The sequence below is a fragment of the Rhizophagus irregularis genome, chromosome 13 (assembly GCF_026210795.1).
Source record: "Rhizophagus irregularis chromosome 13, complete sequence".
In the NCBI taxonomy this organism is placed as follows: domain Eukaryota; kingdom Fungi; phylum Glomeromycota; class Glomeromycetes; order Glomerales; family Glomeraceae; genus Rhizophagus; species Rhizophagus irregularis.
In genome coordinates, this window is record NC_089441.1 from 3,409,123 (window position 1) to 3,423,525 (window position 14,403).

General features: G+C 29.1%; 1 protein-coding gene across 1 annotated transcript; it reads right to left on the minus strand.

Moving 5' to 3' along the window:
* Positions 1-12,964: 12,964 nt before the first annotated feature.
* OCT59_005316 (uncharacterized protein) lies at positions 12,965-13,564 on the minus strand (the record flags this gene model as incomplete). The annotated part of the gene is made up of 2 exons (XM_066138299.1): positions 12,965-13,291; positions 13,370-13,564. 2 exons carry the CDS (start codon positions 13,562-13,564, stop codon positions 12,965-12,967), a joined length of 522 nt encoding a protein of 173 aa, XP_065997451.1.
* Positions 13,565-14,403: the final 839 nt, after the last annotated feature.

Genomic DNA, 14,403 nt, shown 5'->3' on the forward strand with positions numbered 1-14,403 from the left:
TTTAAATTTATTTTTATATTTAAAATTTAAACTTTATTTATTAATTTTATAAAATATAAATTCAACTAAATAGTTGTATCCATGAATTCAAACACATACATGCTTCAATTGCACTATCTCCCAACCTATTTCTTCTTTTATTAATCAATTCACCAGATTTGGAAAAAGCTTGTTCACTTGGGACAGATGTAGAAGGTATACCTATATAATCACGTGCAATTTTGGATAAAAGTGGATAATGTAACTTGTGATTTCTCCACCATTCACAGGGATTAATATTTGAAGGTTCTAATGGAATTATTAAATATTCATTAATCTCATTACGTGATTGTGAATTATTGGATTTTTTCTTTTTTTGAAGCATATGATCTAAAAGTCCAATAGATTTTCTTTTATTTCCTTCTAAAGTATCATTATTATCTTCATCAAATAGTTTTTCCAAATCTTGATAATTATTAAATTTATCTATAAGCATCTGTTTTAAGTCTTCTTCATTAATATTATCAGGAAGTATTCGTGTCTTATAGCAAGGATCTAATACTAAAGCCAAATAAGCACTTGTATTATAAAGATTTCCTAATATAGAATTAAATTTGTCATTCATTTCTTGAGCAACTTCTTTTACCAATTTTATTTTGGTTTTATGTATAGTTGTTGTTATATAATCAGACAAATGATCCAAAAGAAGTAATAATGTTCCAAGAGTAGGATAATTGGATCCAGACATTACTTCTGTAAAATCAAAAAATGGCTTTAAAAAACTGCAAAAATGTTCAATTTCCTTCCATTCACTTTCTGATAGATCCAATTTAACAAAATCTTTATTTAAGGATAATACAGAAGTAATTATTAATTTGTTTGTAAGAAAAGATTCCAACATAGAATATGTGCTATTCCATCTGGTTCTGACATCACGTATTAATTTCTTATAATTGACTTGCAATTTCTCTGCCAAATCTAACAATTCTTGTTCTTTTTTTGGTGATCTTCTTATTTCTACAACAAAAGCTCTTACCTTATCAATAACAGGTTGTAATTTTTTTAATCCAGCATTTACTACAAGAGCAACTGTATGAGCACCACACCTAATTATATTGAAATTTACTTGCAATTCACTTGAAAGGTTTGTAGAAAGTAAATTCATTCCTGCAACTTGATTATCTCCATTATCAATAGTAATTGTTGAGGCTTTTGTTGTAATAGAAAATTCTTGAAAAATTTTCAAAGTTGCTTCTTTAATTTGTTCACCAGTGTTAGGGTGAGGAAATCTTTGAAAAGCAATTACTGTATGTTTCAAATCCCATTTATCATCAATCCAATGTGCAGTAAGGACCATATATGGAGCACCAGTATCAGATGTCCACATATCAGATGTAAATGAAATTTTTGAATCATTTTCCTAAATAATTAAACAATTTAAGTAATGATAATAATTTTAAATAATCCATCATAAAATAAACTTACCTGAAATAATTTTATAATATCTTTTTTATATTGACCATATTTTTCACCAATTTTTTTACGAAGAGTTTGTCTTGAAGGAATTTGAAATCTAGGATTAAGGCTTGTAATAAATTTTTTAAAATGGAGATTATCAACAACTCTAAATGGCTGGCAATCTGCAATCACCCAATTTACAAGATTATTTAAAATATCTAAATATTCTTCCCCTTGTAATTTTGCATATGTTGTTTGAGCCCTACTAAATGCAACTTCAATTGATCCTGCTCCTCCAGGTTGAACCTTTGAATGCTTTTTTTCCCAATGATCATTGAGAGTAGTTGTGGAAGATTTTGAACTATAACTTTGATTACAATAATTACATTTAATACTTATACGATTACCATTTTCATCACAAATTTTTTCAAAATGCTGCCAAACTGTGCTTGGTGCACGAGTTGGAGGTATATTCTTCAGTTTCTTTTCTAATGAATGTAGCGAAACCTCTTCATCAGTCCTTTCTTCCTGCATCTCCTGCATATAATCATCATCATTAATTATTTGAACAATTGGTTCTAATATACAATCCCCAATTGTCAAATCCCTTTCATTTTCACGATCATTATCCTTTTCTAGATTATCACTCATAATGAAAAATTGGAATGGGTTAGATTTTTCTGGATTCTGGAAATTTGAATTGTGAAATTAGATAATCAAAGTTTCTTCTATTTTTGATTTCAGTCATTTCACTTTTTAAATCTCTACTAACCTTCTCTTTTCATTTTTTTTTTGTATTTTTCTTTTTAGGAACGTCCAAAACACTCAGAATGGTTTCTTTTGATCGAAATTCGCCTAGAAACTCCGGAATTTAGGTAAGTTAATTCTTTTTTTTCTTTTATTTTCATTATTTAAGATAAATAGTTAAATACTAACCTTTCCTTTTGTATTTTTCTTTTTAGAAACGTCCGGAACGCTCAGAATGGTTTCTTTTGATCGAAATTCGCCTAGAAACTCCGGAATTTAGGTAAGTTATTTCTTTTTTTTTCTTTTGTTTTCATTATTTAAGATAAACATTAACCTTATTGTTTTTTTTCGCTATATTTCTTTTAGGAACGCGTAGAACGGTCTTGGCTCTTGACTTCGTTGAAAATTGTTGAAAGTTAGGGGTTAAGCAAAACACTTAGGCGTTCCATCTTTACCACTTTGGCTTGGAGCCTTGGACGCTTGGATACTTGAAAAAAAAAAATGTGGCTTAAAAAAATAATCACCGATCAGGCGAAGATCAGCGATCAAGTAACTATCGACTCCATCAACTTCATCGGCCCGCCGCAGTCAAGTCGAACCGGACCGCGACTTGAATTCCTTAAAGTCGAACCAAACCGATTCGACTTCAAGCTTGAAGCCGAACCGAATCAACCCCATCAGCCTGGCTCGGCCCGGTTCAGCGCGGCTTGTACTTAACAACACTAATAGTGGCATTATAGGCAATAATATAGCTGACAAACTGGCAAAAAAAAGCCAATGTAAAAATAATCTATTTAAAAATAATGTAGATTTTATTGATAATATACTATCTTATTTTCCTGTTTTTATAGATAATCCTATTGAAGTTAATATTAGGCGATTTATTTTGAAAATATTAGCTACATATAAAGCAACTGAATGGTCATTACTAAAAAATAATCAGGAATTATGTTATGCAAATGTTAATCAAATAGACTGGAAAATTACTTGGCTTATTTTTCATTATTGCAAAGGGTTTCACTGCACTAGTATGCTAACTAACTATTTGTAGACTTTTATAGCAAAACTATTTCATAAAATCCTTCCTTTAGGATCCATTCTAGCATTAAGAAAGCCAAAACTTTATAAGAAGATGAAATGTGTTATGAACTGTAACAAGAAGGAAAATTGGAATCATTTATTTGAATGCCAAGCATAGAGTTTTGAATGGGTCAGGTCAAGTCAGGTTAGTTGATAAACCTGACCTGAAATTTTTTTTCAGGTCAGGTCAGGTCAGGTTATATCAGGTTGTCTGTTTGACTTGACCTGACCTAAAACCTGAAAAATTTCAGGACTATTTTTATTAAAGTATTGAAAAAAAACAGTACAAACCTTTTTTTTTTTAATATAATATTATGAAAAAAAACGTTTTTGCAACGTTTTTTATTAAAATATTGAAAAAAAATATTGCAAAACGTTTTTTTTAATATAACATTATGAAAAAAATGTTTTCGCAATGTTATTATTAAAATATCAAAAAAAAAACATTATGAAACATTTTTTTAATATAATATTATGAAAAAAACGTTTTCACAACGTTTTTTCTCGAAATATTGCGATTCAACATTTTTATATTAAAATCATATAAAAAAGTGAATCCCAATACTGCAATTCACTTTTTTTATATAGAATTAATATAAAAAAAGTGAGTTGCGATATCACAACTCACTTTTATTATATAAAATCAATATAAAAAAGTGAATCGCAATATCGCAACTCACTTTTATTATATAAAATTAATATAAAAAAGTGAATCGCAATATTGCAATTCACTTTTTTTATATAGAATTAATATAAAAAAGTGAATCGCAATATCGCAACTCACTTTTATTATATAAAATCAATATAAAAAAGTGAATCGCAATACCACAACTCACTTTTTTTATATAGAATCTATATAAAAAAGTGAATCGCAATACTGCAACTCACTTTTATTATATAAAATCAATATAAAAAAGTGAATCGCAATACTGCAACTCACTTTTATTATATAAAATCAATATAAAAAAGTGAATCGCAATACTGCAACTCACTTTTATTATATAGTAGAATCAATAGTTTCAGGTCAACAGGTCAATCAGGTCAGGTCAATCTTCATACCTGACCTGAATTTTTTTTCAAAAATCTCATACCTGACCTGAATTTCAGGTCAGGTCAGGTCAGGTTACCTGAATTTGGCTGACCTGTTCGGAGCTCTAGCCAAGCATATGAATTAATTTGGCAAAAAATTTTGGAGATTACAATAGAAGAATCTATAATTATATGTTTAAAACAAAAGCAAATTAAATGTTAAGGTAAAGATTTTATTAGAAATGTAATACAAGATATATTAGGAGTTACAGCAAGGTCAGAAAAATTCCAAAAGTTCTAACACTTGGCATTGAAAGTGAAAGTCATCAGGAAATTTTATAGCGCGAAAAATTGCGTAAGTTTACGATTTTGTAAGTTTATGAAAGTTTATGGCATAATATTTCGAAAAATTTCAAAATATTACGTAAGTTTACAATTTCGTAAGATTTATGTGATATTACGGTTAAAATATTACGTAAGTTTACAATATCGTAAGATTTACGCAATATTATGGTCAAAATATTCTGCAAATTTACGAAACTGTAAACCTGCGTAATATTACGGTTGAAATATTTTGAAAATTTACGAAACTGTAAACCTGCGTAATATTACGGTTGAAATATTTCGAAAATTTACGAAACTGTAAACCTGCGTAATATTACGGTTGAAATATTTCGAAAATTTACGAGACTGTAAATCTGCGTAATATTACGATTAAAATATTTCGAAAATTTACGAGACTGTAAACCTGCGTAATATTACGGTTGAAATATTTCGAAAATTTACGAGACTGTAAACCTGCGTAATATTATGGTTAAAATATTTCGAAAATTTACGAAACTGTAAACCTGCATAATATTACGGTTGAAATATTTCGAAAATTTACGAGACTGTAAACCTGCGTAATATTCCGTTTCGAAAATTTACGAGATTGTAAACTGCGTATGCAGTAGAACGTATACAAGGGGCATGTGATACTATTGAATAATCAAAAATAATATAAACACCTTTTCTTTTATATAAACACCTTTTTTTTTAAGTTTGGGAAAGCAAATTTATTTTTATTTACGAATTTTTTATTATTTACAATTTTTATGTTAAAAATTAAAGTAAATTCTAATTTTTATTATAACTTAATAAAAAAATATACATTTGATACTTGTTCGCTACTATTTTATAAAATAGTACCCAGGCTGTACGGCGTGGACGTCAGTATCAGTCACAGCCCAAAAAAAACGTGAGTCTCCAGCCAATATTTGGTACGGACTGGGCCTAGCTACTCACTTAATAAATAAAAAAATAAAAATAATTATCTTCTACGATACGTAGGTAAGTTTTTCCTTCTCCTACGATCGTCACGCGTATCTAAAATTGATCAAATTTATCAAATTTAAAATGTGAACGTAAAATAGAATGTAATATTAATTATAAAATTTTATTATAGTATAATTACCCGGCCTCTCCCAAAATCTCGTTCTAAATTCGCGATAATATCTTTGGCCGGTACGCGTCCACAGCCGCCGCCCAGGCCGATCAGGTGTACCATTACGATAAAGGACATAGTTCTAAATATCAAAATCAGTTTGAATATTCGGTAAATACATTTAATTTAAATGAATGTAATTTTATTTATTTACTTACATGGTAATCCCCTGACGGAGGTTCCTCCACTTTTGGCTGCACTGTTGCCCAGAAACCCTCGTTCGAAATATTCTATTTATTCTGATTCAATTAAATGGATTGGTTAATTTGAATTTAAATTCTTTCTTAAAGAAAATTATAGATATTAGTCACATGAACCTATTGGCAACAGAGTCCCAAAAATCATGGCGGCTTCTACCATTAATATTATGGTAGGCGCGGTTTCTGTCGCGGCGTATGTCGACAAGTTCGTCCATCATAGCCCAGTTCCAATGGACGTTATAGGAACGACGACGTGTTTGGCGAGGCATTATTAGATTTGATTTTATTTTTATAATTTGATTTTGGGATGAGTAAAAATTTGAAAGAAAGTCGTAAAATGTCACTTTAAATAAAATTTGAACAATACCTCTTTGGTTTGATTTTATTTCTCGTTTCAATTAAAATTTAATTTATTAGACTTTTCATCATTAAACATATTAATTAAATCTCATGCGGATATGGATTATCTAAATATAAATATCATGATTCTAAATATAGATATAAATCACTTAATTTATTTTAATTTTTTTTTAAAAAAAAATCTTAGTTTGATTTCAATTAAAAATAATTAAAAATCATGTACATGTTTTGGTTATTTAAATATAAATATCAATATATTATATTTAAAAATAAAACAATTTATTATTAGCACATTCTATTGAATTTTTAAAAAAAATCATCAATATATCATATTTAAAAATAAAACAATTATATTCTGATTAAATATTTTGCGTACATTTCTTAAAAAAATCATAAAAAAAATCTTGTACGTCGTACATGCAATTACTAAATATCATCCCCTTGTGATAAATAAAAAATTACGCAACACAAATTCAACACAAACTCAACACAAATTTAACAAATTTAACAAAATTTGGCCAAAATTAACAAATTTTTTACCAGAATTATCAACACAAATTGAACACAAATTTCAGTCACGATTTATTTATGTCACGCCCGTGTTGTTAATAATTAAATAAATAAATCTGCATTTTATTTATGATATGGAAAACGTGACCATAAATTCTTTTAAGGATATAATTTTATTAAAATAAATCAAAACTCCTATATCAAGTGACTAAAAAATATATTTATTTACGAAATATTCATTTTGTTTATCAAATCGGGGTACTATGTGAACGACACCATGTATAGACTCTATAGCTACAAAGTTATATAATTCTATCAATTTTAAGTGAGGACATCCATATAAATATGGGTTCCTTTTAGATTTAAAATCGTACCATTGAATTAATGCGAGATTTAGCGGTGGGCTCGTTAATACTTCTGCTAACAATAAGGCCTATAAATAATAAATATTTATTAATACTTTTATAATAAATTATTACATAAATTGGAAAAATACCTGTCCATAACAAAGTCCTTTGTCTGATATATAATCATTTGATTCTTCAGAATCCATTGAAATAGCTATGTCGCTAAACCATACTTTATTATGATACCTGTTTGTGGCACGCATTATGGCACCATTTTCCAGTGTTACCGATCCGTATATGTTTATTCGGGTTTCACCAATAATTGTGAAACCATCAAGTAAATCTAGATATGAATCCAGACAACTTATAAATCTAGCAAAACCAGTCTGCATTTTATTGTCTACGGAATCTTTTTTTTCATTAAAAAATGTATTTGCATCTTGTAAAGAGAATTCAAAGAGTCTTGCAGAAAATTTACAAGTGCGAGGTGTTTTTGCCGGATTCACTGAATGTTGAGACATTCTAATAGATATTGCTTGACGTTTTATCTATTAATTTAATTTCCATCTTAAGTTATATAATAAATATATACAATAAATAAAATTTTCAAATACTTACAGTTCGTAAAATCTGAGGTTCGACATCTTTTTTATTGCTAATTCGGTAGGGTATTTTAACGAAATATTTGTGAAGACTTTCGTAAGTTTCTGTAGTATAGCCATTTATTGCGCCATAAGATCGTATTGAGTCAATAATATGATAAACCCATGAATGCAATTTAGGTAACTTCAAATTGGAAGGAGAAACAAATTTAAAAGCCTTGACAAACATCCGGGCCCATCTATGTATTGCATTCTAAAACTTAAATGTTAATTTAATTTATTTAATTTAAATTTTCAATTTTACTAAAATTTTAATACATACATTAAATTTCTCCAAGTCACTTTCACTAAATTCTTCATATCTACTTAAAATATACATTTCATTCCAATATTCGTACAATTTCGTAAGATCATCATTATTTACAAAATTATCTACTTCATTGTTATTTTCATCATATAAATTATCAATAACAAATATTATGACTTTCATCAAACTTCGATATTCATTAGCAGTTAATCTTGCAATTGACTGCAGTCCATTGGAAAAAATTTTAATGGCGGGAAAACGTGGGATTGCTGCTAGACGGCGATCTACTTCTTCAACTAATTTATTACCATTAACATGTTGCAATTTTAAGATATCGCACGTGAAGATAATTTGATAACGAAATAAACCTAAATCTAAATGATGCATTCTGTCGGGAACAGTAGCCAAGTAGATATTTATATTCCTTGATAATATAAATATTTATAATTAATAGATATATATGTTATTATAATTATTTCTACTTTTGCATACTTACGGTAAATCCCAAAAAAAATTATGTACAGATTCTATGCAAACAGATCTTTGTGTATCATTTTCAAAATGTTTACGCATTTCATCATGAGTTCTTAGTATTACATCGTTAACCGATAAGTCTATATTTGCAAGATTTTCCCTTTTAACTAAACAGGAGTGACATGGAAGGTTTGAATTGGAGGATTTATAAACTAAACAAAAACTTGCGGCCTCCGGCCAATCTGCAATAATAGTTGAAACTCTAGGATAAAACCAGGTATTTTCATTATTTATAAAAAGGTCTATACCATCTTTTAATAAAATAATAGGTTCTAGTAAATGACGTAAAGATTTATGAAAGGTATCACGAACCAGATCTTTATTTGCAGCTTCTAAAATTGGTAAATATCCCAAAAGTTGCTTTGCATCCTGTTTATTACGACGCCATATTGGGATATTACCTAATGTAATATATATTGGATGCAATTGACTTTTTCCTAATGTATCTGTAGTTGTTGCATCTGAATATAAAATAATTGATAATAATTTGGAACCAGTAGGTAAGAATTCTTGCGTACACTGGTCGAATGAAGGGCTACCGGGTAAATTTCATATACCCGATAGCCCTATTATATGTTTTCGATTTTAACCTGAATGGCAGCTGATCGATCCACCCGATTTGTGACCGGTTCTCGGCGCAGATCAGGTATAAGTCATGTGACTTTCAGGTTAGAACATAACGGTAAAGTGCTATATGAATATCGGGAGAATTTCAGCAATCCGATATTTCTCCGAACTATTTATAATATTAGATGTATATTTGCTACATCGAAACCCGAAACTTATTATTTATTCATTTATATATACTATATATTATTCATTTATTTATTTATTTAACATAATAACATATATATATATTTATTTTATTATTATATTTTTAAAAATTATATTCGTTAATTTATCCTATTCTATCTATCTACATTATGTTGTTAATGGTTTGGAATATTATTCCAGTTGGTTCGATTCCAACAAACAACTATTTTTCCCAAAGTTTTTATGCCAACTCTTCCGAACTATTGCCTACTAATACCAAACGAATTAAGCAGAAGATGGATATTAGATTGTGATGGATTAGGTTGATTTTGACTTGGTAAAATTGTGAGTGAAATATTATTTCGTTCTCTATAAAAAAAAAAGAACGTTTAGTAAACGTTCTTAACGAAAAAATATTAAAAAAAATAAGTTCTGGTACCTTGTGTCAATTTCATCTTGAGCGAATTACCTACAAGAAAACGAAAAAAGTAACGTTAAAAATGTTACAAAAAAAATAGAAAAACCCTTCTATTTACCTTTCGTCCAAAGTCCAGTTCGTAATCTTGTCTGGCGTTCCTACTAAAAAAGAAAGAAACGTTAGTACGTTTCTTTAAAACAATTAAACACCATACACCGCATTATCCCATATACCTAAGTCCAGGTTCTCCCAAATTCCTAGGAGTCCGGTAATCTAAAAAAACAAAAAAGAAACGTTAATACGTTTCTTTAACATAATTAAACACCAACGCTATACACTTCCCCATATACTTTACCGGGTTCTTCCAAATTCTTAGGAGTCCGGTAACCTAAAAAAATGAAAAAAAAGAAACGTTAATACGTTTCTTTAATACAATTAACGCCATACACTCCTCCCATATATTTTACCGGATTCTTCCAAGTCCGGTAACCTAAGAAAATGAAAAAAGAAACGTTAGTACGTTTCTTTAACACAATCAAACGTCATACGCCACCCATATATTATACCGAGACTTCCAAGTTCCTAGGAGTCCGGTAACCTAAAAAAATTGAAAAAAGAACATTGATACGTTTCTTTAACAGCCCCCATATATCTAAATCCGATTTATTGAAAAAAAATATTTAGTTTCGACAAAAAAACTTACCGAATTTAAATACCGAGCTCAACAAATCCTACAAAAAAAAGAAAAAAGAAACGTTAAAACGTTTCTTAATAAAAAATAAAGTTTCGTAACGATTTTCGTTACGAAACTTACCATTTCGACCTTAGAGTACCGGAGCGGCGGAGCCTACAGATTCTACAAAAAAAAAATAATAAGAACGTTAGAAACGTTCTTTGAAAAATAAAAAAAATATTGAAAGTTTGAAACTTACCCTCTCTTAGGCCTTAGCATCCCAGTCCGGTATAAAAGTCGAAGGGAGCCTACAAAAATAAATAAAGAAACATTAGTAACGTTTCTTTAAAAAAAAAATAAAAAAAGAATCGAAGTTTCAAAACGAAACTTCGAAACCTAACCGAAATCCAATATCCAGAGAGTATCTACAAAAAGAAGAAACGTTAATATAACGTTTCTTACAAAAAAAAGAATAAAAAAAAGATTGTTTCGCAACGTTTAAACTTACCGTTTCGAAACACCGAGCCGAACACTTGAACCTACAAAAAAAAGAGAGAAACGTTAATATAACGTTTCTCAAAGAAAAAAAATTTTTTTAAGTTTCGTAACGTAACTAAACGTCGCGAAACTCACCGTCATTTCGAATTTCACAAGGCCAAAATACTTGAACCTACAAAAAAAAGAGAGAAACGTTAATATAACGTTTCTTACAAAAAAATAAATAAAAAATAAGTTTCGCGTTGTGAAACTTACCATTCGAGGTTTGCCATTTCGAAGCTCACCACTTGAACCTACAAAAAAGAGAGAAACGTCAGAATAACGTTTCTCAAACTCTCAAAGAAAAAAATTGTAAGTTTCGCAACGCTGTTGCGAAACTTACTGTTCGTTTCGTTGAAAAATGAAAAAAGATATTTCGAAGTATACTTGAAGTATATCTTCGAAATGTCGAATTTAATTTCGTCCGTCTAAGGAGCCGCCCAAAAGAAACCGAACCTAAAGAAAAAAAACGAAACGTTAATAAACGTTTCGTTGAAAAAAAACAAAAAAAAAATATATTTCGAAGTATACTTCAAGTATACCTTCGAAATGTCGAGTAAGGAAGCCGCCCAAAGAAGTCGAACCTAAAAAAGCAAAAAAACGAAGCGTTAATAAACGTTTCGTTGAAAAAAAAAACCCAAAAAAGAAAGACATTTTGAAGTATATATACCTTCAAAATGTCTTATTGATTTCCGTCCGTCCAAGAAGCCAAGAAGCCGCCCAAAGAAGCCGAACCTAAAAGAAAAAAGAAACGAAACGTTAATAAACGTTTCATTAGTCGAAAAAACAAAAAAATAATTATTTCGAAGTATACTCGAAGTATACCTTCGAAATATCGAGTTCTGTCTCCAAGGAGCTGCCCAGCCGAACCTAAAAAAGCAAAAAAAACGAAGCGTTAATAAACGTTTCGCTAGTCGAAAAAATAAAAAAATAAATTATTTCGAAGAAGTATACCTTCGAAATGTCGAATTCCGAACCTATACCTTCGGCGTTCTGGACCTAAAAAATAAAAAAGAATATTAGTGCTAACGTTCATTAAAACAAATAAAAAAAAATTTTTTGCTTACTCCGGAAGACTGGAACTAATTTAGATACCGGTATATGTCTTCGGCTTCCTTAAAGTCTCCAAGAGTCCGGCGTTTCCTTCAAAAGAAAAGAAGTCCGGAGACTACTAAAGTGAAACTTTTAATCCGTTTCTGCATGTTGCAGATTATATTCCGAACGTTGGACGAACTTTTGCCAGAAGTTAGAAATTTGATTTCGAGTTAAATATTTGGTTCTTCAAAAGGTGTGATAAAAATTTATTTATTTAAAGTATTGTAAGAAAAAAGTTAAAAAAAAATTAACTTTAAAGTGTAAAAAAAAAAAGTTTATCAATTAAAAAAAAGATCGAAGATTTTTGTGGGAATAGAAATAATTACATGCCGTAAATTATTCCAATGACCTATCAGACTACTGATAGGTATAATAAAATTTTCTGATATTTTAATGATATGTCTTTAAAAAATCAGATTTTTTTCATAAAATATTATTAAACATTTCGGATTACCGATACTTGTAAATGTTTAATATTGCCTATCATGCCATATCGGGTTTCTGATTATTTCCTGATATTTGACCAATACGTTATTACCCGATATTTCATCATTTGACCAGTGGTAGTTTTCCACCATTTTCCAGTGTTTTGTTCACTGTAAATACTTTCTCTATTATACTATAAAATAATATAAATAAATTAAAATAAATATTATTTAAATTATTGAATTAACTAATATTTACTATTTACCTCATAGTTTTCGTAAGATAGCGCAAAATTTTGTGTTATGTCAGGGAACAGTTAAGATATTTTTGATGCACTGTATTAAGTTTTGATAATAAAGAAAATAATCTTTATCTTTATGTTTTGTTATAAGAACTTTACTAAATTCTAAATTAGAAAACTTCATATTATTCATAAATGCTTCGTCCCTGTTCGATATTTTTTGGTAATGGTGATTCTGTAAGATTTGAATGTTTATTAAAAAAACGTATTATTTCATTACCACCTTTATTGTTTATTTTATATTTCGTTACTAATAACATTAGATCTTTATAAGCATCATTAGGAAATTCTGTGCAAGTTTTGGTATTGAGATTTTTGGGTTCTTCAAAAATTTCAGGCTCTTCAGATGAATCTAATATATTTTCAAAGTTACTATCTTCAAGGCTCATCTCTGATATTGCACTTCCAATACTGTCAAATGACATATTTTGTACATTATTATCATCATTCACCTAAAATTATAAACCAAAATGAGTTAGTATAATTTGAGCTTTTTCTTTAAAAAGAATAATCTGGAATAACATAATTACCTCAACTTTATCATTTTCATATTCACTACTTAGATTACTTCTTGTATCCATTTCACTGCTATATTTTTCACTATCATTATTATCATCATCATCTTCTACTTCTACTTCTACATTTTTTAAGCATTTTTGGGCGTGTTGAGTATATGCAAAGCGTTGACTGAATATTCGCATACAAAGGGGGCATTTGAAACTCATGTTACTAAATTAACGCGTCAAATTTGATGAAAAGTATCAATTCACTATTTAATTTATATGAGATTATGTGTGCTAATAAAATTATATTGCAAATTCATTGTAAAAATTTAATGAATTAATTGAATGGATTACAATTGATTGAGTTATTTGAATAGACACGACTACGCAAATTTACGCATTAATGAATGGAACTGGCTGTAAGAATCTGGTGGCTAATATCGCGGAATCATTCGCAATTTTACGCATTATAGCAAAATTTAAAATATGCGAAACACTCAGCAATTTTGCTGTCGGGAACTTGCCAAGTTCGTGGGTTGGCAAATCTAAAAATAAATGTAACAAGTCTATGATGTACCATATAAATATTGTTTATTATTTTATTTACTATTTCAATTTGCCGGCAACCTGCCAAGTGAATCTGACAGCAAAAGTGCTGAGTGTTTCGCATATTTTGAATTTGCTGTAACGGGCTGTAAGAATTCGGATGGCTTATTCAATCGGCTAATCATCTGATAATCAGCTGCAAATTTATTGGCTTAACATGGCAAATCACTTTTACAATAATGGACGGATGATCAGCCACAAATTTATGCGATAATCAGGTTATAAGCGCTCAAGATCACTATCAATCTGATCAGCCAAATGAGTTCACTGGCTGCAACTTTTTTTTCCATGCATAAAAGCCCCAACATGTGTAACATGTTATTTTTTTATAAATTGGATTTGATTAATATTTCGATTGTACTATGTGCTTTTACGAGAGTTTTTTTTTAAAGTTCTCTTATGAAAGTGTTACAATATTTTTTCGTAATATCACGATGCAAAATTTTTGCATTAGT